The following is a 22513-nucleotide window of genomic DNA, read 5'->3' as shown; positions in this document are numbered from 1 at the left end:
CATCACGACAGACTGAGCTTTCATAACTCGCTGTGTGTGTGTGTGTGTGTGTGTGTTTGTGTGTGTGTGTGTGCTAACATTACACTGATAACATGTCAGAATTTAAGCTAGCACCTGCGTGGGTCCTTCCACCGTGTTGCTATGACAACCCCGGCCAGCAACGTAGTCGAGCATGTAAGGGTTAATATGAAACCTACTTATATTTGGCCTCCGACACTTTTTTTTTTTTTTGATAGTATCTAAAATGTATTAATGCTGATAAACTAAATGGGCAAAGTGAAAAAAGAGTCGGATCATTTTCACTCTTCTTAGCCTAATGCGCATTTTCTATTGTGGACTTTGTGATTTTTTTTGTACCACTTTCTGATAAGGCAATATTAATCATGGTTTTATAAAGTGCAAACTGTGGCTTCATTAATGGATAGTAAGTGTGTACTAGTATTTAACCCATTTATAGCCTACATTTTTGGGTTGCCAGGTTCTGGAAAATCCTTAAATTCACCAAGGAGACCTCACCAAGCCGTAAAGTCTGAAATTATGAAAGTTAAATCATGAACAAACTGTGTCATGTTTTTCACTTCCAAATCATTTTTTAAAAACAATTAGGAATGTTAGTATGTCAATAATAAAGGTTATATTTCTCAATTTAGGCCGTCAGCAAAAGTCAGCCACCTATAAATATTGATTCAAGGGTTTATGAGAAGCCACCAAATCTGTAGTTATGTTTGTTAATTATCCGTTTAGAACTTGTTTTGGTCCTTAAGCCCTTCAGGAGGTGATTGGTCAAACAGGGTCTCCATCATGGATTGAAAAAAGAAAAATAGGTCATGCTTGAGGAAGATTTTCATCTAAACTTCTCAAACCAAACATTGTTCTTATTAAAGACATAAAAACAATCTATAAAGAATTAGTAAACAATGTAGGCTATTGACGAGTAATTGAACCATTAATTACAGTTTCTGAAAGGTTCCTCATCAGGAAGTGGTACCCGCACTGTCTGTCTTGGATTTTAACTAAGTGGTCCCAATTTCCTAAACTACAACAAGAGAGCAACACACAACATGTATTGCGGCAGCAAATCTTTTATGATGAATCAACCATTGAAGTAGTATTTCCAAATTTTGATTTACAAAAGCTGCCGGACTTGTCATTGTTAGTTTGTCTTCATTGTCAAACATGAAGGTCTTTTGGTTTGAAGTTCACAGGGGGGTTAATTGAGTAGTTTAATATGTCACGATCTTTCCAGCAGTGAAAGATATTGGGGAAAGCTTCGACTTTTCCAATGTTTTATGATACATTATAATCAAAACAATACAGACCAGCCTTCTCGTTTTTGTATATTTTGTCTGTGCAAGTCTTTGTCCCTTGTTTTCTGACAGATACGTACCCAGCTCATCTTGTGTGTGTTGTGGCTGTGGATCCCGTCTCGCTTACTAACGCTCACTGGGCTCCAGTGTGCTCCATGACGCCTCATACGAGGTCAGACAGAGGACAGCAACACCACTTTCCACTTCCCTTCGAAAACCTCAACCCCCTTTGCTACAGCGGACCCGCTTACGCTTCCCAGAATGCACCTCTCCAGCCGGGCGACCCCGGGGTCAGCAGCTGCCAATCACATCCTCAGCTGGCTCTGCAGCTTCTGGACACAGACTGGAGGATGTGAGGGAGGCCTCAGAGAGGAGCCCTGGCTCTGCATATGGGATCATCTCTGTGCATTCATGGCAGCTAATTAAATTAGCCATCCTTCTCCTATTCTAATGCAAACCTCAGGTTGAATCGCTACCCTGTACGTGAGAGGAAAGACCCCAGGCAATGATTGTCAGACAAAGACAGCCAGCTTGTGTGAAGTACAGAACACCAGTTCATTCTAGCTGGCTGTGTTGGTGTTCATCTGGCAGGTCCATCTTAGTAACGTCTTTATCTACATGCTGTTTGGGGATCACACAGATTGTCAAAGGAAAAGGTCAGATCTTTGTTTACTCTCTAACCACATGACAGTCATTATTCACCGATAAAACATCACTAAATTATCAAATAAACTTTTAAGTCAGACTTTACGTAATAAGGGCCATTAGTGAAGTTGTGCCTGTGTGTGACATCAAGTTGTGTGTGTGTCAGAGAGCGGATGTAAGGTGTAACAGGGTGTGACAATGCCTTGCGGACCGACAGCGAGGAAGAGAGAGGATGTAGCGGAGGGAGGGGTGGAAGTGGCCCAAGGGCCACAGGGTGCACGGTGAAAGTGCAGGGTCACCTTTATCCACGCTGTCTGTGCCCAGAGCCGGGAGGCGGCGGGGGGAGACCTGGGACTCCCAACAGGCTGAACTGATTTCCTGTGCAGGGTCATGCCCAGGACAGGCTTGGAGGACAAGGGTTTAGGACCGCAGGGAGCGGCGAGTGGAGCTGGTCATGGTATGGGCAGCAAGCTGATGCTATTTTCTGGCATTTTACAGTTTTTTTTTTGCTTCTGCTTCACTCCCTGTGAAGATAAAAATGCACACATCACTTGCTGAGGTAGGATTTTGTCACATGCTTTCCTTTTTTATAACGGACAAAATGCTTTGTTTCGCGTTCTGCTTGATGCGGCAGATACTTTAATGTGTTTTTTTTCCCCCTGAAAGTTGGACCTTTGAGCCCACCCCCCACCCTTCACCACTGTAATTACGCAAGCCAAGGCACACAGATGTCAACACAGACTCATTGGAGACTCAATGGCAAATAACATAGCCATAATCCTCTACATTTTATGCTCTCTTTATGCAATATTCATAAACACTGTTACCTGCGGCGGCTCCATGATCATAACGCAGACGTTCTTCCTCTTGCCCACATTTCTGGAATGCATTTACTCAGCTGGGTTTGTGAATTCAAGAGTGCTCGGCTGCCTCGGGCTACAGAGGACATGCTTGACACGGGATTTGAGGAACGTATCCGCATCTCCCCGTGTGTACATTTTAAAAACATATACTCTCCCCTAACAGAATTATGAGTTTTTTAATGGTGGTCAGCCAGGCAGTTTGATGAATGCTGGCAACGACGTTGAAGCTTACGGGGATGGAGACACTCAAGAGTGCGGGAAGGTAAAAGGTGGCATTGTGGTTGTGATTAACATGACAGCGTGGTCTTTTTTAGCCGCTAAACTCTACTGGCCCAAACACGTTAATCTAAGTCATGTTGCACATAAATGTCATTAGGTCTTCTATCTGAGGTCACTAATCACTTTAAACCTAAAGAGGCTCTCCCTTTCCACTCGAGCAGCCATGTCCGGACAATTGGTGACCAGAAAGAAGACTGCAATTTTCATTTTGCCCATGACTCTGAGTCTCAGACAGAAATGTAGTGTGAGAATAATATCTGCACATATGGGGAAGGTAGTCATTACAATTTAAAATGGTTTCCTGTTGGTTTATAAAGTTTTATTATCAATAACCTTTACAAAAACCACAATTTGGGTAAAAAGTTTGAGCTCTTAGAGCCGTCATTCACATGCCATGTTAATGCCATATTTTTTGTTCTAGAGCTTCTTTTTTTTATTCTTTTTTTTTTAACATTTGGATACGGTTTTGTGGACACTTTGATATTTCAGAGCTCAAAATGGAATCAAATGAGGCTTATGAGGCCTCTCAGCCCAAATGGACCTTGTGTTTACAGTCTTGTCCGTCAGCTGAGCAGCGTGCGGCCTCAGGTATCCACAGAGATGGTGATATGTCCCCAAAACCAACGCTGCCGCCTCTGAACCTGGTAAGTGCACAGTGTTTAGATGAAGCTTTGCCAGATTGGAGATAAGGTGTCAGTATCAAAAGCCTTTTATCTTACTGAGTCCAACTCTGTCTGAGGATAATCAATGTTGAGCTGCATGGCAAAAAGGAATAACACATCTTGTTCCACATGACAAAGCATATTGCTGCCTTTTATTTAAAATATTACTATTTTCTATGTTCACAAGACTTTTACGAAAACAAATGTCACAAGGTTACAAGTAAAACAAAACCCATAAATCCAAGGACAATATTGCACCAATTAAAACTGTATTTCACTGGAAGCAGAGAAATGTTATGACTTTGATAACTATTGCTTTGCTCTCTCCATCATTTCCGAGAGACAGTCGGGATTATTTAGCACAACCACAGGAAATCAGCACCACAGAGCTGAAAGACCGGGAAACGGCAGCGTGACCTGCAGCTGCGGTAAGAGACGACAGACACGGTGATAATGTACAGTAACCAACAAAACCAGTATTAGCCATTTTATCTCTGTATTAGTAATGAGTTAGATTTCGGCCTGATATTGGTTTTCTGGAAAGTTGCAGTATTCCAAAAATTCGTCCAGATGATGAAATAATTATTTGTATAAATGAATAGCCTAACTTAGTTTCAAATAAATTGCCTATTTTTTTTTAGATAATAATCAACAAAACAGAGCAAATGGAGCAAATTGTCACATACGATTTTAAATTGTCAGTGAAATGCCGTCGCGTTAATAAACAAAAGCGATCGAAAGAATGTATTACAGTACGTTGGAAATCAAATGAATGACCATAATTGATTTCCGTGTTTTGTTTTTATTCATTAATAATGACGCTGATCGCGTATCAATTTGTCTAATTTATTATCCAAATGTGTTTGACCTCGGCAGTCTTGAATTGATTCCCACCCGCTTTTTCATTAAATTACTCTCATTTATTTCACACGAGTCTCTTTTTAAAGGGGCATTTTGTGGAACACAACAGTAAATTGGTCATTTTTGATGTGATGTCGGGACAAAAAATGGATTCCCTTTTAGTTTTTTAGCGGCAAATGACCAAAATACAAATAATGTATTTATCTGCGGAAGAATAATGCACCGATGGTAAAGGTCCAGAACTTCATTGTGTAAGGATACATGTTTAGGAAATGAAAAGGAAGAAAGCCTCAGTGTGACAAAGTGTGTGGAAGTTTATCGACAAAAATGTTGTTTTAAATGAAATAAATGAAATGAAATGAAATATCTACATGAAAAAAATGAAAAATAAACAAATAGCAGACTGCCTAAGAGGGGAAAAAACGGACCAATCTTCCCCCGTGCGTGCGTCCGTGCGTGCGTGCGTGTGTGCTGTCTGCTTCTCCTGTCCTACTTGATTTGCTGATTAGGCCCATAACAATATATGAAATAGGAATTAAATGGTTAATTGGAGGAGCAGAAACCACATGTGATTGAATTTTTGGCGGATTATATCAGACTGCTAGATGCTGTAATGGACGGACACACACACACACACACACACACACAGCCCCGGTTTCACGGGTCTTTGTTTCTGATCTGTTAAATCCCACCCACTTGACATGAACACAGCAGAAGAAGAAGAAGAAGAAGAAGAAGAAGAAGGGGGGAACAAGCCCTCACTCCGGCGCCCTCACTATCAGCGCCCAGTCGCTGTTGTCTATCCTGCCTGCTGGACCAGTAAGATGGAGACGGAGAGTTGTTTGCCTTTCTCTCCGCAGACCAGCAGGAGGACGCCGGGCAACTCCCCGGGACTGGAGCACGGCGGCTCCGGCTCCTTTCTCCCCTGCGATGAGCTGCAGAAGCCCTCGCACCTTCCCCCGCACCCTTTCCCTCACCGCCTGAGCCTGCGCGGGGATCTGTACGCCGCCGCCATGGGGAGGTTTGGTGATGCTGCGGCGGACTTTACGCACGGCGCTGCCCCGGGGAACCCGCCCGCCTCACCGTCCAAACACATTAAGTTCCTGGAGAGTATAAACCAAGATCAGAAGGGGACGGCGATAAGCGGCAAGCCGACGTTTTTCGACAGTAACTCCGAAGGTGAGTTGGAGATTCTTTCAATTTTAAATTTGTTGAAAGAAAAAGAAGAAAAAGAAGAGCAACTGACCAGTAACATAAAGTATAGTCAACAACAAGATCTTTACAAGTCCGCCAATAATCGTACTTGTTTTTATGTCTTCACTGACAACAATGCAGTTGCTTGAGAGTACACAGTGGATTTTAATAAAATATACACTTCAGAGCCATTCAAAGATAAGTCATTTTATGCCCAAATGTCTTTAGTGCAGAAGACAATGCTTGTATGAGCATTTTTTTTTTCAATTTGGACAGTTCAAAAGTAAAATAGGCCATTCTGCAAAGGATAAGCGGGCGAATAGGACTTTTTAAAACTTTTTAAAACACTTTGTTGAATTAAATAATTTAACTTATACACATTCGGTGGATAATGTTTCAAATGATTATCAGCAAAGGACTTCTATTCCTTTTTTTTGCCATTTGCAGTCTCTGTCCATGTGCCATTTCAACTAACAATTACACAAAAGTGTTACTTGATTTCTACTGGATGCAAAGGAAAGCATGGTTGTGATAAAAACGTCAACAAGTTTTCTTTTACTTGACAGTCCTTGATGTTAAGTGCGAGAGGTCAAAGGTCAGCCTGGCAGCAAGTTGGGTGTGTCATTAGGGCTACTAGTCAGCTGTCAGGCCAACATTCAGCTCAGTGTTTGTGTGTATTTTAGCCTTTAGTGCTTCTTTTGTAGTTCACTTCATAAGCAAGATTTTGTTAAGTAAAACAAGGAATTGAATTTGAATTTCGCAGGCAGGCGTGTGCTCAAACACTGTCCACGTACAGTGGGAAGTAGAGTAACTGTTGTATATGTTGAACCGAAGCCTGAAGAAATGATGTGGTCCTTCTCTTTATTTATTGGTGTTGATGATTCTCCAAAGCAACAGAGCACATGAGCGCTGATAAGGGTCTTTGTGATATCTGAGTCCAGAATAATATACAATTGTTTGATTCATGTTACTGCCAAAGACAGCCAGCAGATTTTTTTTTACAATAAGTAATGATAACAATGTCAACTGTTCTCTTTCAAAGTTGACTTATTATTTTTAAGAAGAGAAGCATATATGGTTTCCTCTTTCCTTTCTCTACTCTGTGCAAGCTTGCGCGCACGCACACACGCGCACACTTGTTAGGTGTCATTTTAATCTGTGTGTGTGTGTGTTGTTTTGAGTTTGGGCCCGTACACCTTCAAAAGCAGATGCGTCTTCCTGTTTTGTCTACATTGAGAGGAAAGTTCAGCAATGACGGGACAGGTCAACACAAGAAAAATCCGTAAACCATTTTCACACTTTCAAGTTTGACTTTAATTTTGCAGTATTGTTTTTATGCATTGCATTCTTGCAATTGTAATACAAGGTTGTACATTTCTAATTTAACGATTGAAAATATTTTTATAGAACGGCTTCATGAGGAATTGCTTGATTTTCGTCTTGCAAATTTAATTTTTTTTCAACACAAATGGCTTTAAGATTTCTGTCTATTTTTACAGATAAAAGGCAGCCCGTATGTAACTGAAGAATAATGTAAGAAGTGCTTTTACATTTGTGCTTTTAAACATTTGGGGAGTTTAACAATTGAATGTCTTCACTGTGTTATTACATTTAGTATGTTTTACACTATACTATATTGCTAAATTAATTTAGTTCCTGGTTTATTTGTATGACGTTTCCAATAGATTTGCCTTTTTGTCTCTAAATGGCTAGGCCACAACGATACCAAAATGTATCCACGGGTACATTCGCTTTCTTATTATATCTTTCTAATATTTTCACATTTAGATTCATGCTATACACACAAATGCATCTCATTTTTCCCATGTAAATCAAATCAAATATCCTCCACCAATAACAGATGAGACCGCTCTATAACCTCATTAATCCTCCCTCAGTAAGAGTCTGAGAATGCCAAAAAATATTTAATCATCGACATTTTTATTGTCGTCTAGTGAAACAGAATGAAACATGTTTTAAAGACCGAAGCTACATTTTGCGCAAATTAAAAAAAAGAAGAAAAAGTTACTGTACAGTGCAAGAAGCTTCGGGGGAAAAAACAGCTTACATTTCTACAATGAGTAGTGAAGATGGAGCAGATGTGGCTGCTTGACAGGGTAAAAGCTATACTATGTCCTGCGGCTGCAGTTCGCAATTTTGATGGGGAATATTTTCCAGCATGAACTTTGGTGTGAGGTTGGATCTAATGGACATGAGGAAATTAATGTTGCAACGATAAGTGCTCTCTGTTGGGCCCCATATCGAATAAGGAAAATAGCAGAGTAGTGTCTCGGCTGCCCCTTGTGAGCGAGTGCCTGCAGATAGATGGAGAGTGATTTTGTTTTGGAGCTCAGGGTTAAACTTAATGAACATGGACAATAATATCCAAACACTGCAGGAGGGAACAGCGCTTTCCGTGGTCTCTTAACAGGAAGGGAAATAAGACTTTCTGATTCCCCTGAATGTAAAGGTCAGATTGTATGTGATTAATTCAATCATGTGTCTGATCATATAAAAATGTGCCATATATTTTGTCGGTGCTGCATCCACTGCATTTTTTTTTAATGTGAAGGTTTTGACTTGAAAATTGCAATAAGTTTTCTACATAATTAGTTGCTATGTCTGGTTGACCCTAAACGTTTCTTTTCTATACTTCCGATTGAAATCAAATCTTTTTTCTTTTTTTTTACTTATTGCCTTGTGGGTTTAATTCAAGCCGACTCACAGAGTTTACTGCCTAAATACAGTTTGTCTGGGCTAATCTAATTAAAAGACTGCTTGACTGAATTAGTGTTGTGTGTGCTGACTGAAGTTTGATGTGTGTTGATTTTCTCAGGCGTCTCAAAGCTCTGGCTTTTTTGGCAGGTTTTGTTTGGGAATTATATTGAGAGGCATAAAACACAACCAAGACATTAATGGGTTTCAGTGATACCTCATGAATTAAATGTCCGATATGATACTGTGTTTGATTTGATTTTGTAACAATGTGTAAAGTTACAATTTATGAGTTGTGACCACTGCGTGCCAGAACCATTTCTAGATGAAAATGTGCTGTTTGAAAAATTTGGACTTGAAAAGGGCAGTGAAATGGGAAGTTGTTGATCATTCAGTTGTTTGCACTGCAGCTTGACATGCAAAGACATCAGACTCCGAGCACGGGCTTATTCTGTACAAATGCTGTGTGTTTCTCATCATCGTATTTGTGAGGGTATATTGTGGATGCTCTGATTTCCTCACATTTTAAAAAGACATTTAATTTGGATTTAGGTATGAATGTAATGATTGTTGAAAGGTTGCTAGTTTGATTGTGATGTTTCTTGGGGTCCGGTCCAGTCTCTGAGACCTTATTAAAGAAATTAACAAAGTGAAAAATTACACATTTTAATTTTAATTTCATTTAACCACTAAAGCCTCATTGAGATCAACATTTTTTTTTCATATAATATATATCATTTTCCAGAGTGGTCAACGAGAAGACAAAACAAAGTAAAACAGATTGCACACAATATTTCACACAGGGTCAGATATGGTGATGGTAATATTTAAATCAGGAGCACCCTAAAAATTAATTGGTACCATAAAGACGACCTACCACGGTTTTAAAAATCAAACAATAAATTGATGCTGTTGAATTCACCAGAAAAAGAGTTTGCATACAAATTTATATATTTTTTTCAAAAATATAAGGCTGTTTACCTCTCTGTTCACCCTACATGCCTCAGTCAGAGAGAAGGGGACTCCAAAAATCGTCTATCCTGGGATCGGCACAGACTGTTGTGGCAAGCTGAAGGAGCCGGTCGTCGTCTTACAGGGGGACTCTATCGCTGACTCCATCGACTTATCCGGCAAGAACAAGAAGCGGCGCAATCGCACCACTTTCAGCACTTTTCAGCTGGAGGAGCTGGAGAAGGTGTTTCAGAAGACACACTACCCTGACGTGTATGCCCGGGAACAGTTGGCGCTGAGGACCGAGCTCACCGAGGCTCGGGTTCAGGTATGGCAGAGTAGAGGTAGAGCGTGTGGAATGAACATACAGACAAGAGACATATTATCATCTGAAGATTTTCTGTTATACTATTTTTTGTATTTGAAAGGTTTGGTTCCAGAATCGTAGGGCCAAGTGGAGGAAACGGGAGCGTTATGGGAAAATTCAGGAGGTCCGCAACCACTTTGCTGCTACGTATGATATCTCTCTTCTCCCTCGCCATGATACATACCAGGTAGGCTACTGCCAATCTCACATTATTACATTAGTGATCCTGCTGCAAGAATGAGAAAGGTACAAAACTGAACAAGCTCCATCGTACCTTTGCTGATATTGTGTCTTGATTGGGTTCATAGCAAAGTATGAAGCGTTTGCATGTTCATTTAATCAAATTCCAATCTGTCTTGTCCTAAATCTCTTCCCGTCCAGATGCAGGGTAACCTGTGGCCAGGGCCTGCTTCAGGAGGAGGCGGTGGTTCTAGTGCTGGTTGTGTCCTAGGAGCTGACTCCATCCCCTCGTCCTGCATGAGCCCATACCCCCATCCCCACAGCAACCTGCAAGGCTTCATGGGTATGCCCACATCCCCCAGCCACCCACACCACCACCACCACCACCATCACCACCCGTCTCACCATCCAGGCATCAATGGCCTCTACTCGCTCCATAGCTTCCCAGGGGGCCTGGGGTCCCCTTCCATTGAGGGGCCTGAGACCGAATACAAGCCAACTGGCCTGGTGGCGCTGCGGATGAAAGCCAAAGAGCCCGGCAGCATCCTCTCCTGGCCAACATGACCACAACAGTGCCAGCCATCCATTATGCACTGACTGAGCCAAAGCATATTACATTCCTGACTCATGCACAGTCCCAGATGTACACGTCCACAGCATATGACTTAAATATTCCCCCGTAACATTTATGTAAGCAAACTTGGAGACTTTCCACAATTGAGAAGCTCTTGGAAGAGGAATTTCATGAACACTGACAACATCTTGAGCCTCCTGCACGAAACATATTAATAGGAACTCTTGTTTCCAGGTTTAGTCAGATATAGCAATGCTGAGACCAAAGAGGAAAAGTTATTTAAGCATGTAAAAAATGTAATTATCATATTAATCTTTGTTTTTATGTATGTTGTGCTTTATAGTGTGATCAGTAATAAAGTCATCCATCTAAATCATCTGTCTTATTCAGTAGGAAAGTATTTTGGGGGAAAAGAGATTAGAAAAAATGGAACAAAAACAATCGCAGCTGGAATTGTTTTAGCCTTGACATGACTCTTTTAGAAAACGATAACCAAGAGAACTGACCAAAAAAGTCTGTATCGCATTTTTTTTTTACCGGGAATGTGGTTGTGAGGCAAAAATGCTTCACAGGCTGTGGTTGCCATAAACACAAAGTTTTGTGCTGTGTGGTGAGCGTCTTTGTGTTCAGGACCAGCACAGGGAGACCGTACATGTGCAGCCTACTTGGCTTCACTTCAAGAGGCCTTCAGGTCGCACCTCATGTATCAGGAACAAGTGGCAGGTTCATTAATGAAAAGCTAACTGAGCGACCACACTTCACTATCGATGATCAAGTAGAGAGCCTCCCACAGGCGAGTGGCTTCATGTTGAGGCAGGCATTTCTCATTCACATCTGGTATCAGTGGTAAACCCGACCAACTGAATAATGAGCTACAGTTTAATAGAAGAAGTCGGGGTTACCATGGCTCAGAGCGTGTTTTGTTTAGTAATATAATTCACTGAAGCCAGGTCATCGGCTTTTATTTATAAACACTTGTGCATTAATGTGTTGTTTTTTAAGAATACTATGACATAAATCCGTTCCTGTGGCACACTTAGTCCCGCATGGATTCTAAATGCATTCCTAATAATGGTTTTCAGGAAATCTCCTTGTCATGCGTTACCCCAAACAATTTACTTTATTGTCAAGGAAACTCTGAATTGCATGGTACCATCCCATCTGGTGTAAATTACTAAATACCAACATATTCATGGCAGATGTGCAAACATTTCAATCAAATTGAGATTGAGAATGCAACTTTTTGAATTGAGAGAAAAAAAAAGTGTTCCAGTGGTGGACAAAGCCCTCCCAAGCTCCACTGACTCCCCAGGAGTGTACATGGCTTATGGGGGAATATATTGGCTCTCCTTCCTCTTTGCTTGCTTCACCATGACAGCCATGCTGGGGCGGATTAGCTGACCATTCCTGTAGTCTGTGTCGGGATTTTGTGTGAGCCACTAACATGTGGTTCCAATAGAAGAATGCACAAACCCATCAGAAACACTTTCCACACCCACAGCTTCAAATTCCAGCCAGACCCTGGGAGACAGCAGCCCTTACTGCCGTTACATAGTCCCCCTGATTAAATCCCAGATTAAGTGGAGAAGATAAGAAGACCTGTCAGTAGGGATAAGGGATTGAGGAGATGGCCATCTTTAGGAAAGCTAAAGAAATAGCAGATGGTGGAACAGTGTTCAATTTTATATTCATTTATTTTTTCGAGAGGGAGAAGATTAATTAAATTTATATGTCCATAAACAAAAGAGGAAACTCTGCAGCTTATATGTTAACTTGTGAACACTGTCACGACAGTTGTAATAGAGTAACTCACGACGTAATAATTACAGTATGGTTTATTTAACTTAAAAGGGCCTAATCTTACAATAGAGAGTCATAAGTTTTGATTAAGTCGTGATTAAAGTTAAGCGGTGCGACACCGATCAGCCACGACATTTAAAAAGGTACCTAATGTTGTGGCTGGTCAGTGTATATCCTATTTGAAATAGTTAGTAGAACCATCAGTAATGTTATTTAAAACTTATTTTGTAGTTTCAATTATTTTCCATGGCTTTGTGGCCTGACTAAGTAAAAAAAAATACACCCATCAAACACAACATTAAAACCATTTACCTGTTTTAATGTTGTGGCTGATTGGAGTAAATGAAAACAGGCAGTTATTAACTATGCATCACTCCATGTGTCAGGGTCATTAGGTGAAGAGTGTAACTTGAGTCTAGAAATTACAGTACCCGCCGCCTCATTAATGGACTGAAAAATATGATTTGTCGCTCATTAAAATCTATAAAGGTGCCTCCTAGCCACTGTTCTCAGCTTTGATCTCAACACGATTTATTATAGCCTTCAAATGGGGCTATTGTGACCCAGCAGATCCTTGTTTCTGAACTAGTGAAACAGCATTAACTTGTTCTACAGAATAAACAATGTGGAAGCTCAAAGTGGCCAAAACAGTCAAACAGTGGAGTGACGAATTCAAGACCGCCTCTCATGAAGTCTGTCATGTCAGCTTCATTTCGCAGTATTTCAGATTTAGTGCCCTTTATTGACTATTTGCACGTGATGTGCACAAAATCTTTTTACAAATATCAGAAAACTCTGCTTATCTTTACTCAAATACTTCATTCAAACCATAGATTGTGACTAGGAGGACATTAACTCCACTAGAGGCCTATCAGTAGTGCACACGCCTGCTCTCACACACACACACACACACACACACACACACACGCCTTCTCATTCTTTGTAAGTGCATCCCCACTACAGTCGAAAAGTCAGACTCGGCTAGCCTCCAACCCTTCAAATATTTATTTTTTTTTACTTTTAGAGATACAGAGGTCTACCTGACAACAGCAATTAACTAAATTCTGATTGGCTGATTTTTTTCCCACCAAGGGAGGCAAAGCCGTTTCAAGTCTCCTTTGATGGCTGGTTTGACTCGCACGGTATAGCCATGACAGGGGTCGAGACGACACCCGGTGTCGTGTTAAAACACACAGAAACTCGACTGAGTGGTGTTGCCTCCCCTGACGACTGAGGCCTATAGGTAATAATGTTTTTCCATCCAAAATTCTATATAAAACTATTAAAGGGTTAATATGTCCAACAAAAGACCTCTGCCAAGACTGAGCACTTTTGGCCTATTTTACAATGGTGAGGATTTTGAGGTTTTTTTTTTGGTTCAAGTAGTCTTGCTAACAAACAAACAAACAAACACAGAAACAGACAAACAATCACATAATCTCAATTGTGGATACTTGGCCTAACTTACTACAAGTAAGTTCATTAGCAGCTTGCTTTGTCCACATGCCAAGGGAGAAAAGGCCTTGTAGCCTGTAGCTAAATCACTTTCAAGGATTAGAAAGAGGTTTGCGGAGAGACTGTAAACTATACTGCTCAAATACTGCCACCTTGTGGTATCAGGGCAATTTGTCTTATTGAGATGAAAACGGTTCTCTTTCTCAAGCCCTGATCATTTTCTTTCCCCTCTCCTCATTTCATATGTTTAGTTTGTGTGTGTGTGTGTGTGTGTGTGTTTGTCACACTAAAGTCATAAACAGGTCACAACGGATGCATTCAAATAACCCTCAGATAAACTGTTATGTAAATAATAAACTAAATATATAAATAAACACTAGTTTATCAGGTATTTTGTAATAACTGATCGATGCTTTGGCATATTGAATCACGTCAAGCCCTCTTATACTGGAATTCTATGGAGTGGCAAGTGCTTAATGTTAGATAACTATAGGTCCATAATTGGAGGATTTCGGGTTGGATTTTTTGGACAGATGTACGTGTTTATGACAGCATATCTGAGAGAAATGTGGTGGTTATTGATCGCTGCTTAAGCAGATTAAGTGACGTTAAGCCTTTTCACGTTAAACTTGAAGAGTCTAAGAAAGCCCCCCGCCAGAAAACAGCCATATAAATAAGCATTTATTTGATACGACTTATCGGTTGATTGACACGCGCTCTGAAACTGTTCCACCCACTTTTCGGCCAACCAAGGCGAAGGGGCGGGCTTTCGGGCTAATCTTTACAAAATGGCGACTGTTGTTGTTTTGCCGCAGGGTCAGTGAATAAATCCGCCTTTTCAGTCTCTAATTTTCTGCACTAATTTGCAGGAGCAGCACTAGAGAACAGGCGCCCCGAGGATCGGCTCCGCGTCAACTGAAATGAAAGGTAAAGAGCGGTCGCCGATTAAAAAGCGCTCTCGGGCCTTGGACGATATTCGAGACAGGGGAGGATGCCACCCGACCAGCAAGAAAATGGGGGCTCTGTCCGTTTCCACCGGCAGCAATAATGGAAACAGCTCGACCAAGAGCGACGGCGGCTCGACGAGAAGGAGTCTGCTCGGCGAGAAGCGGGAGCGGGACTTCGACAGCCACAGTCGGACTGGAAATAACCACAGTTGTCAGTCCGCCGCCGCCGCCGCCGCCGCCGGCTCGCTCGGTAAGAACCACAGCCTGAGCCTGACGCTGGACTTGGCCGCGCCGAGGACCACGTCGCGGGCGGAGCCGCGCGTCCAGCCGCCGGGCGCGGAGAGTGAGTACAAAACCCTGAAAATCAGCGACCTGGGCACGCAGCTGAGCGACGAGGACATAGAGGACGGACTCTTCCACGAGTTCAAGAAATTCGGCGACGTGAGCGTCAAGATCAGCCGCAGCAACGACGAGCGGATCGCCTTCGTGAATTTCCGGAAGCCGGAGGACGCTCGGGCCGCGAAGCACGCGAGGGGGCGGCTGGTGCTGTACGACCGGCCGCTGAAAATCGAAGCGGTGTACATCAACAGGAGGCGCAGCCGCTCCCCCGTGGAGAGAGACTTGTACGGAGCGACACCGAGCCACAGACACTTGCAGAGACCCCTGTCGCCCACGGGGCTCGGGTACAGGGACTACCGGCTGCAGCAGTTGGCCCTGGGTCGGCTGCCCCCGCCGCCGCCGCCCCCTTTGCCCAGAGAGCTGGAGCGGGACCGGGAGTTCGCCCTGTTCGAGGCCCGGGCGCGTCCCGCTTTCATCGCGGAGCGAGCCGCTTTCCGCGAGGAGGATTTTATATCTCCGGAAGACGACCAAAGAGCCAACAGGACGCTGTTTCTAGGCAACCTGGACATAACGGTCACGGAGGCCGACCTGAGGAGAGCCTTCGACAGGTTCGGGGTTATCACAGAAGTGGACATCAAGAGACCCACACGGGGACAAACCAGCACGTACGGATTTCTGAAATTTGAAAACCTGGACATGGCCCACCGCGCCAAGCTGAGTATGTCTGGCAAAATTGTGGGACGCAACCCCATAAAGATTGGCTATGGGAAAGCAACGCCCACCACGCGCCTGTGGGTGGGCGGACTTGGGCCCTGGGTTCCCCTAGCCGCCCTGGCAAGAGAGTTTGATCGTTTTGGCACGATAAGGACCATTGACTACAGGAAGGGGGACACCTGGGCCTACATTCAGTACGAAAGTTTGGATGCTGCGCAGGCGGCGTGCACACACATGAGGGGCTTTCCGTTGGGAGGCCCCGAGAGAAGACTCAGAGTGGACTTTGCTGACACTGAGCATCGTTACCAGCAGCAGTTCCTGCAGCCTCTCCCAATACCACCTTTTGACATGGTGGCGGAGTCATTTGTCCACCGTGCCACACCTGAACCACTGAGGGTCAGGGAACGGACTCCCCCGCCCCTTCACTTCAGGGAGAGAGAGCTCTTTCCCGGAACAGAGTGGCCCAACCCGGCTATTCGCGAACGGGTACGCGCCTCACCTTTCGAGCCTCTGGAGCACTTGGAGCGTGAGCGGCGGGCGCGGGAGCCCTGGTCTTTGGAGCGAGAGCTGCAGGGACGAGAGCCTGTACGCAAACGGCGTGTAATGGAGGACGGGCGCCATATAGAACATTCCCCTGACAGCACTGAGAGGACAGTAAGGCGCAGGCGCGCTTCTCCAGATGGCAGTCCTGGGGGCAGCAGCAGGGATGGAGGCCGCTTCAGTGACTCAGAGCGCCCTGTGCGGGGCGAGAAACCCTCCCCAGCCAGAGAACGTCACAGCAGCCTGGAAAGAGGCGGGGCTGAACGGAGACTCAAAAGCCAGAGTCTCTCTGACAAAGCACCTTCAGGCAGCAGCGTTTCAGCAGTTGGAGAACGTAAGCGCAAAGCAGGCGATGGAAGTAAAGGGCCCGCCAAGAGAGAACGTTCTGAGGGCGGTTCCAAGGGAGGCCAGCTGTCCAAGCTGGACGGCACCAGACTCAGTTTGGCCTGGCAAGGTATGCTGCTGCTGAAGAACAGCAATTTTCCAGCCAACATGCACCTGCTGGAGGGCGACCACAATGTCGCCAGTGACCTGCTCGTCGACGGCACAACGGGGAGGCAGGTGAGCGAGCTAAAGATCACCCAGCGTCTCCGCCTGGACCAGCCCAAGCTCGACGAGGTTTCCCGACGCATCAAGGTGGCCGGTCCCGACGGCTACGCCATCCTGCTGGCAGTTCCCGGGACCACGGAGGATTCATCGTCGGACCCCGCGGCATCAACTCAGCGGCCTCTTCGGAACCTGGTGTCCTACCTCAACCAAAAACAAGCAGCAGGAGTCATCAGCCTGCCCGTGGGAGGGAGCAGAGATAAAGACAACACAGGGGTTCTTCATGCTTTCCCTCCGTGTGATTTCTCCCAGCAGTTCCTGGATTCCTCTGCCAAAGCTCTGGCTAAAAGTGAGGAGGACTATCTGGTCATGATTGTGGTTCGTGGAGCATCTTAAAAATCCGAACACACTAAGTTCAAGTCATGTAAAAAAAAAAAAAAAAAAATCTGCTGTATGTCAGTAACTATTGCATGCTGTGTGTTCTGCATTATGGGGTGCACTAGTATGGTTCTTGACTGTTTGTATGTTCCCATGTTATCCACTTAAAGGAGAAAACTAGAAGGTTTTTTGATTTTTGAAATTATTTTTAAAGGGTGTATGAATTGCTCACAAAGTCATAAACCTGCAGTAATTCAGTCAGAATACTGTAAAACATGAGCATTGGAGGAATACATTTCAAAAACGTTTATAATAATATAAATAATATAGAAAACTTTTGGTTCATTTGCAAGTTTGAAATATTTGCTATCCAGATATACCACGGGACAAGGATTAAAAAGATAATATAAATATCCGGAGTGGACACAGTAACACCGCCATGAAGATAAATCTAAAAACAATGGCCTCAAAATCTATTATCATATTGAATCCACATCTTTCAGAGCTGAACATTAACAAGCTTTGTTGAAATCCTGGGCAAGTTTACTTCATTGCCTGTACAGGCGTTGTTGTTGTGTCTACCTCCAACACAGGTACTTAACACCAGGGGAATCAGAAGACAACATTTTCAAAGCTTTGAATTACAGGGCAATTCTATTTCTACTACAACCACGTTTTCATTAATTAATACCAAGGTGAGCATGAAAATTTAGAGATTTTGGTTTTCAGTGAAGCTGTAAATGATTTGGTCATCTTTGCATAAACACTCATGTTTAACCATTTGATGGTAAAAACGTGGATCACAGCTCTTCTTCGGTGCACCAAACTCCTCCCACCTAAAGTTTTTTCACAGTCTTGCCTTCATCAGGTAACTCCCCTGATGAAGGCAAGGTAGCTTGATAAATGTGGTAATTGGAGGGCGGTGTGCAAAAGAAATATTGTGCTTTGTGTTTTAATTTTCATGGGCTTGGATTGAAGCTCACCGGGTCCCTCTGTCCTCTATTTTGAGGCCATGCCTGATAAAATATTTTTTTTAGATAGCGCTCATACATTTCACTTACCTACATTGTTATCTGTGATTTAAAAACAGTTTTTGTTGAGGTTCATAGTTTGGATCCGAGTGTATTTAAAGTGTTGCTCAGTATTGGCACACCAAATTTCAGGATAGACAATGAACTTGGTGTGTCCCGTCCACTGGTCAAACCAAATTGTCACGTCCACTCTGGAATGCCGAATACTAACAGATGTGAGGTTTGCCCGGGGAACAGCCCATAATACAACACGCATAGCATAGTAAAGCAAATACTAACATGTTTCGGATATTTTTTACTTTATATTTCATTTTGTGCATCCCTACCTTAGAAAAATGGTTGTGTAATGTGATCAATGAAAAAACCCTACAGTAGAAATGGATGAAAAGCTTAGAGAAGTTTGTGTTGATATTTGACAGTCTGTTTCACTTATTTCTCTGAAACTAGTAGGTCCTCCAACAATAATAATATTCAATATACTTAAATGTTGGTAACAAGTAACAAAAAAACTGCCATTTGTTCAGTAAGTAGGTCTGTGTAATTTTAAAGTTTTAACGGCACCTGAACGGTTTAAATTTGAATTTGAATTTTAGAGGTCTAAATTTGACAATATTTTACTCTATTTGACTGCCAACATGTTCCAAAGGTCTACTTAACTTCTTTTCTTTTGCGTGTATGTCCTGCAGTAGTAATCCACCCTGAATTATGATTTGCTGAGTTTGGTTTAACATGTGTTGAAAAATGTTCATATGTGGGAAAGTTGTTATGTGTCAACATCGCACCCACTGCAACGTTGGACTCCCGAGGAGACAAGTGCAGAGCTCAAAACCTCTGCAGAGAAGGCAACATAGTGTTTGTGAGTCCTCACTGATGAGGCAGCTTTTAAGTTGTGTAGCCCACCTGCACCTATGATGACTTCTGTTTAAAATGGAAAATTGAGCAATGTACACTTTGATGTCATGGAAAAAGGATAATCCATAGAGCCCACGAGAAGCTGTTCACATGCCTGAAAGTGCGGTTGGGCACTTAATGTGACCGATTATCAATAAATTGTTCATTTGAAGGGAAACATGTTTCTTCGATGGAAGTGAATTGAAGAAGCAAGCTGCCGTTCCTTATTGTGTTTCGAAGGAGGTGTCACTTGAAATTGTGTTTCCGCACACGCAAAGGGAGACAATTTGCAATTTGTTTAGCAACAGCGACGAGAGACCCCTGTTTCGCCTGAGGATCGCAGTTTGCTTCCATGCCTGTTCCGAGCTCCTAAGTTGCCCATCATAAATTACTCCCCCCATTATACTCAACTGTTCCTGTTGGCGTGTGAACACCCGATCAGGACCGAGGAGCCTCTGCGTCACTTGTTGACAGCCTATTTGCAGTGTGAAGCGGTGGCAGTTCGGGAGACGAGGGCCGGAGTAAACAGCAGCACGCACCACTATCCTGTTGTTTCCCCTGCTCATTACCCGAAAGGTTTCATGTGCATTGTTCCTGGTTCTGAATAGGAGCTGAGGAAGTTCCATCTCCGGCCGTCACACGCTCCATTCGGGAGATTGTGGGTGACACCGCTGTGAAATTTTGCATAGCATCCACAGTCCAAGCTGTGTCACCGCAGAGGCCAAGCTGAACCACTGGGCTGATTTGTCTTGATTACATTTTTTTTTTTTTTCTTCTTCCCAGTTATGATTTGATTTGACTTAATGTTTGGCTCAGGGAAGAGGATTGGCCCAAACTCAGCTAGGAATATTGTTTGGCCCCGCCTCTGTGTGCTCCTCTGATTGAACCCTCTGAGGAGACGAGCGAAGAAGCGCTGCTGTGTTCTCCTGTCACCTGAGGTCCTGCTGCAGCATGGAAGTAAAACAGGAACGGGCCAGATTGACCCTTTTTGACATCACTGGGAGGAATCCACGCTGCGGACCCCATCCTAGCCCCCAAATTCATCTAGGAGACCTTTTTTTATTTTGCCTATGCCTCTCCATAAGTTTAAGGCCACTTTACACAGGAAAGAAGGTTTTCCATTTCCTCCCACCATCCATTTTAGTCGTAGCGTGAAAACGAGCGGGGGCCCTGTGCCGAGAAGGACCCCTCACTTCACCAGAGAAACATTGCCATCTTGAGGACCACGGAGCACCTGCTTTCCTCCGTCTCAGGCACCTACGTGATACATCACACTCGTGCACACCAGACACCCGGGACAGAGCTGGTTTCACTGTATGGCTGCATTATAGACGCGCACAGTGGTGAGTAAGAGAACAAGTGCTGCTCGCCAGGTCTGTGTCTCTGGCGTGGGCAGCGGAGGTAAGAACAAAGTGTTAACACGACATGCTTTGCAACAACACATGCAGAATGGCAAACTGGTTTCATTCCAAAGTCATTACTGAGGTCATTTCCTCTGATGGCAATTGGCTCATGTCCCAGACCAGAGATAACAGGGTCATCTACTGCCCACAGGAACATATTGCATATTGTGCTGTTTTCATTTCCACCAACCAAAAAAACACAGGATGTACTTGAATAGTTAACTCCAACATTTGATTCTCCTTGATTACACACTAATGGAGAAACCTCAGTCAAAATGAGTCACTTGTTCTTTAGGTACAAAATTGCTGTTATGTTAAAGGTTGACATGCTCGGAGGCTTAACTTGGAGACGGCTGTAGCTGTTGAACCCCCTTTATAGATAAGATACATGTAAGAGAATATTATGCATGTGGTTATTTTTGCAGCCTCATTATAGATGTAAATGAAATCCCCACCATCATGTTGATGAAAATGTATTATATCACTGATTTAAAAAAGAGGCAGAAACAAGAGGCAGGGTTAAAGTAATGTGGTCTGAGGAAAATTTGGATTAGATTCAGTTAAAAAAGGCTTCATTGTTTTTCGCAAGAGGACAATTAGCTGCCTCAGGCAAGTGTATTCTCTATTAAGACTCATTTATGTGACATCATTGGCCATGTTGTTGATGATGCCAAAAAAAACTTTCTCAGGTTAATTCTTGTTCGGAATTATCAGCACTTGGATGTCAGACACTTGTCATTTGAAGGAATCATTACAACAGAAGAACATGGCTTCTGGTATGAAATGGTCTTTTGCATTAGGAGACTGCAGGCCACAGGTGACAGCCTCCACTTCATATTAATAAGAAAATATCAATGTGATATCTTAAGGAGGTCTGCTCCGGGGCTCAATAGCTGCCCCCAGTTAGCTTTCAGAATATACACTGTCAAAATTAACGTCATCAATATTTGTTCAATACTTCTTTTTTTTTAAACCGGCCGATATTTGACTGATGAACGCAGAGACATGCAACTATATATATATACATATATATTACTGATCAATATCTCAATGACATCTGACCCACCAACACTATTGGAGCAGTGTTAAGATGCTTAGTAATTGTGTCCAAATCAAATATACATAATTTATGGAAAGAAAAGATCAGTAAAGATAAACTGATAATTCGACTGGTTAGAGTTTGTCTTTGTACACAGTGTTAAGGAGAAAGAGGCAATTTCCTCAAACAACTTCAAAGTTTAAAGTAAATAATTGAAAGGGTCATTTTGTAAAAAACATTTACATGAAATCTTTGAACAGTCCATCATTAAAATATACAGATTGTAGTCAAAGTGTCACACGTTTTAAAAATGACTTCCACCTGTAATTCTTTCTAAAGATACCATATTATATATTTTTTACCAGTGTACTAAGAGTAGTTTTTTTGCAAATGTAAATGGTTTACAAAGAGGCATCATAACTTTCACCATGTTATAGCTGCTCATGCATTAATGTGAGAAAATCTGATTTACTGGTGGTCAAACTAAACTACAGGCTTCACACTTGATTCATATCACCCTCACCGCAGTGCAGTTCACTGTGGTGTGAAGCATACGTTGAATATTGTTACAGGGCCAATCAGCATATACATTTCTTAAAACAAGCATTTCCCAGTTCTTCAATTCAGAACATTAAAGACTGATCGTGAACAATTCACACTGCTGTCAAGATTAAAACAAACATGTTTGCATGTCTCCTGTACAGAGCTCACCTGGACGGCAGATGGAGCATCGTGTTGTATCCAGGCCGCTGATAAACGCACCATCGGGTCTCATCACCAGTAAGTAAACCTGCTTTGATAAACAAGATCAGTTTTAATAAATGTGTAACCT

At 42.9% G+C, this 22513-nt stretch overlaps 2 protein-coding genes across 2 annotated transcripts; both read left to right on the top strand.

Annotated features, from left to right (window-relative positions):
- The first annotated feature begins 3997 nt into the window (after positions 1-3997).
- alx3 (ALX homeobox 3) lies at positions 3998-13438 on the top strand. The gene is made up of 4 exons (XM_035644166.2): positions 3998-5796; positions 9534-9805; positions 9906-10031; positions 10226-13438. Exons 1-4 carry the CDS (start codon positions 5319-5321, stop codon positions 10586-10588), a joined length of 1239 nt encoding a protein of 412 aa, XP_035500059.2. The 5' UTR covers positions 3998-5318; the 3' UTR covers positions 10589-13438.
- Positions 13439-13527: 89 nt separating this feature from the next.
- On the top strand, positions 13528-19417 carry rbm15 (RNA binding motif protein 15). The gene is made up of 2 exons (XM_035644158.2): positions 13528-13641; positions 14723-19417. The coding sequence occupies exon 2, from the start codon at positions 14774-14776 to the stop codon at positions 17333-17335; it is 2562 nt and encodes an 853-aa protein (XP_035500051.1). The 5' UTR covers positions 13528-13641; positions 14723-14773; the 3' UTR covers positions 17336-19417.
- Positions 19418-22513: the final 3096 nt, after the last annotated feature.

The sequence above is a fragment of the Scophthalmus maximus genome, chromosome 3 (genome assembly GCF_022379125.1).
Source record: "Scophthalmus maximus strain ysfricsl-2021 chromosome 3, ASM2237912v1, whole genome shotgun sequence".
NCBI classification, from domain to species: domain Eukaryota; kingdom Metazoa; phylum Chordata; class Actinopteri; order Pleuronectiformes; family Scophthalmidae; genus Scophthalmus; species Scophthalmus maximus.
This window is presented reverse-complemented; position numbering and strand designations above follow the sequence as displayed.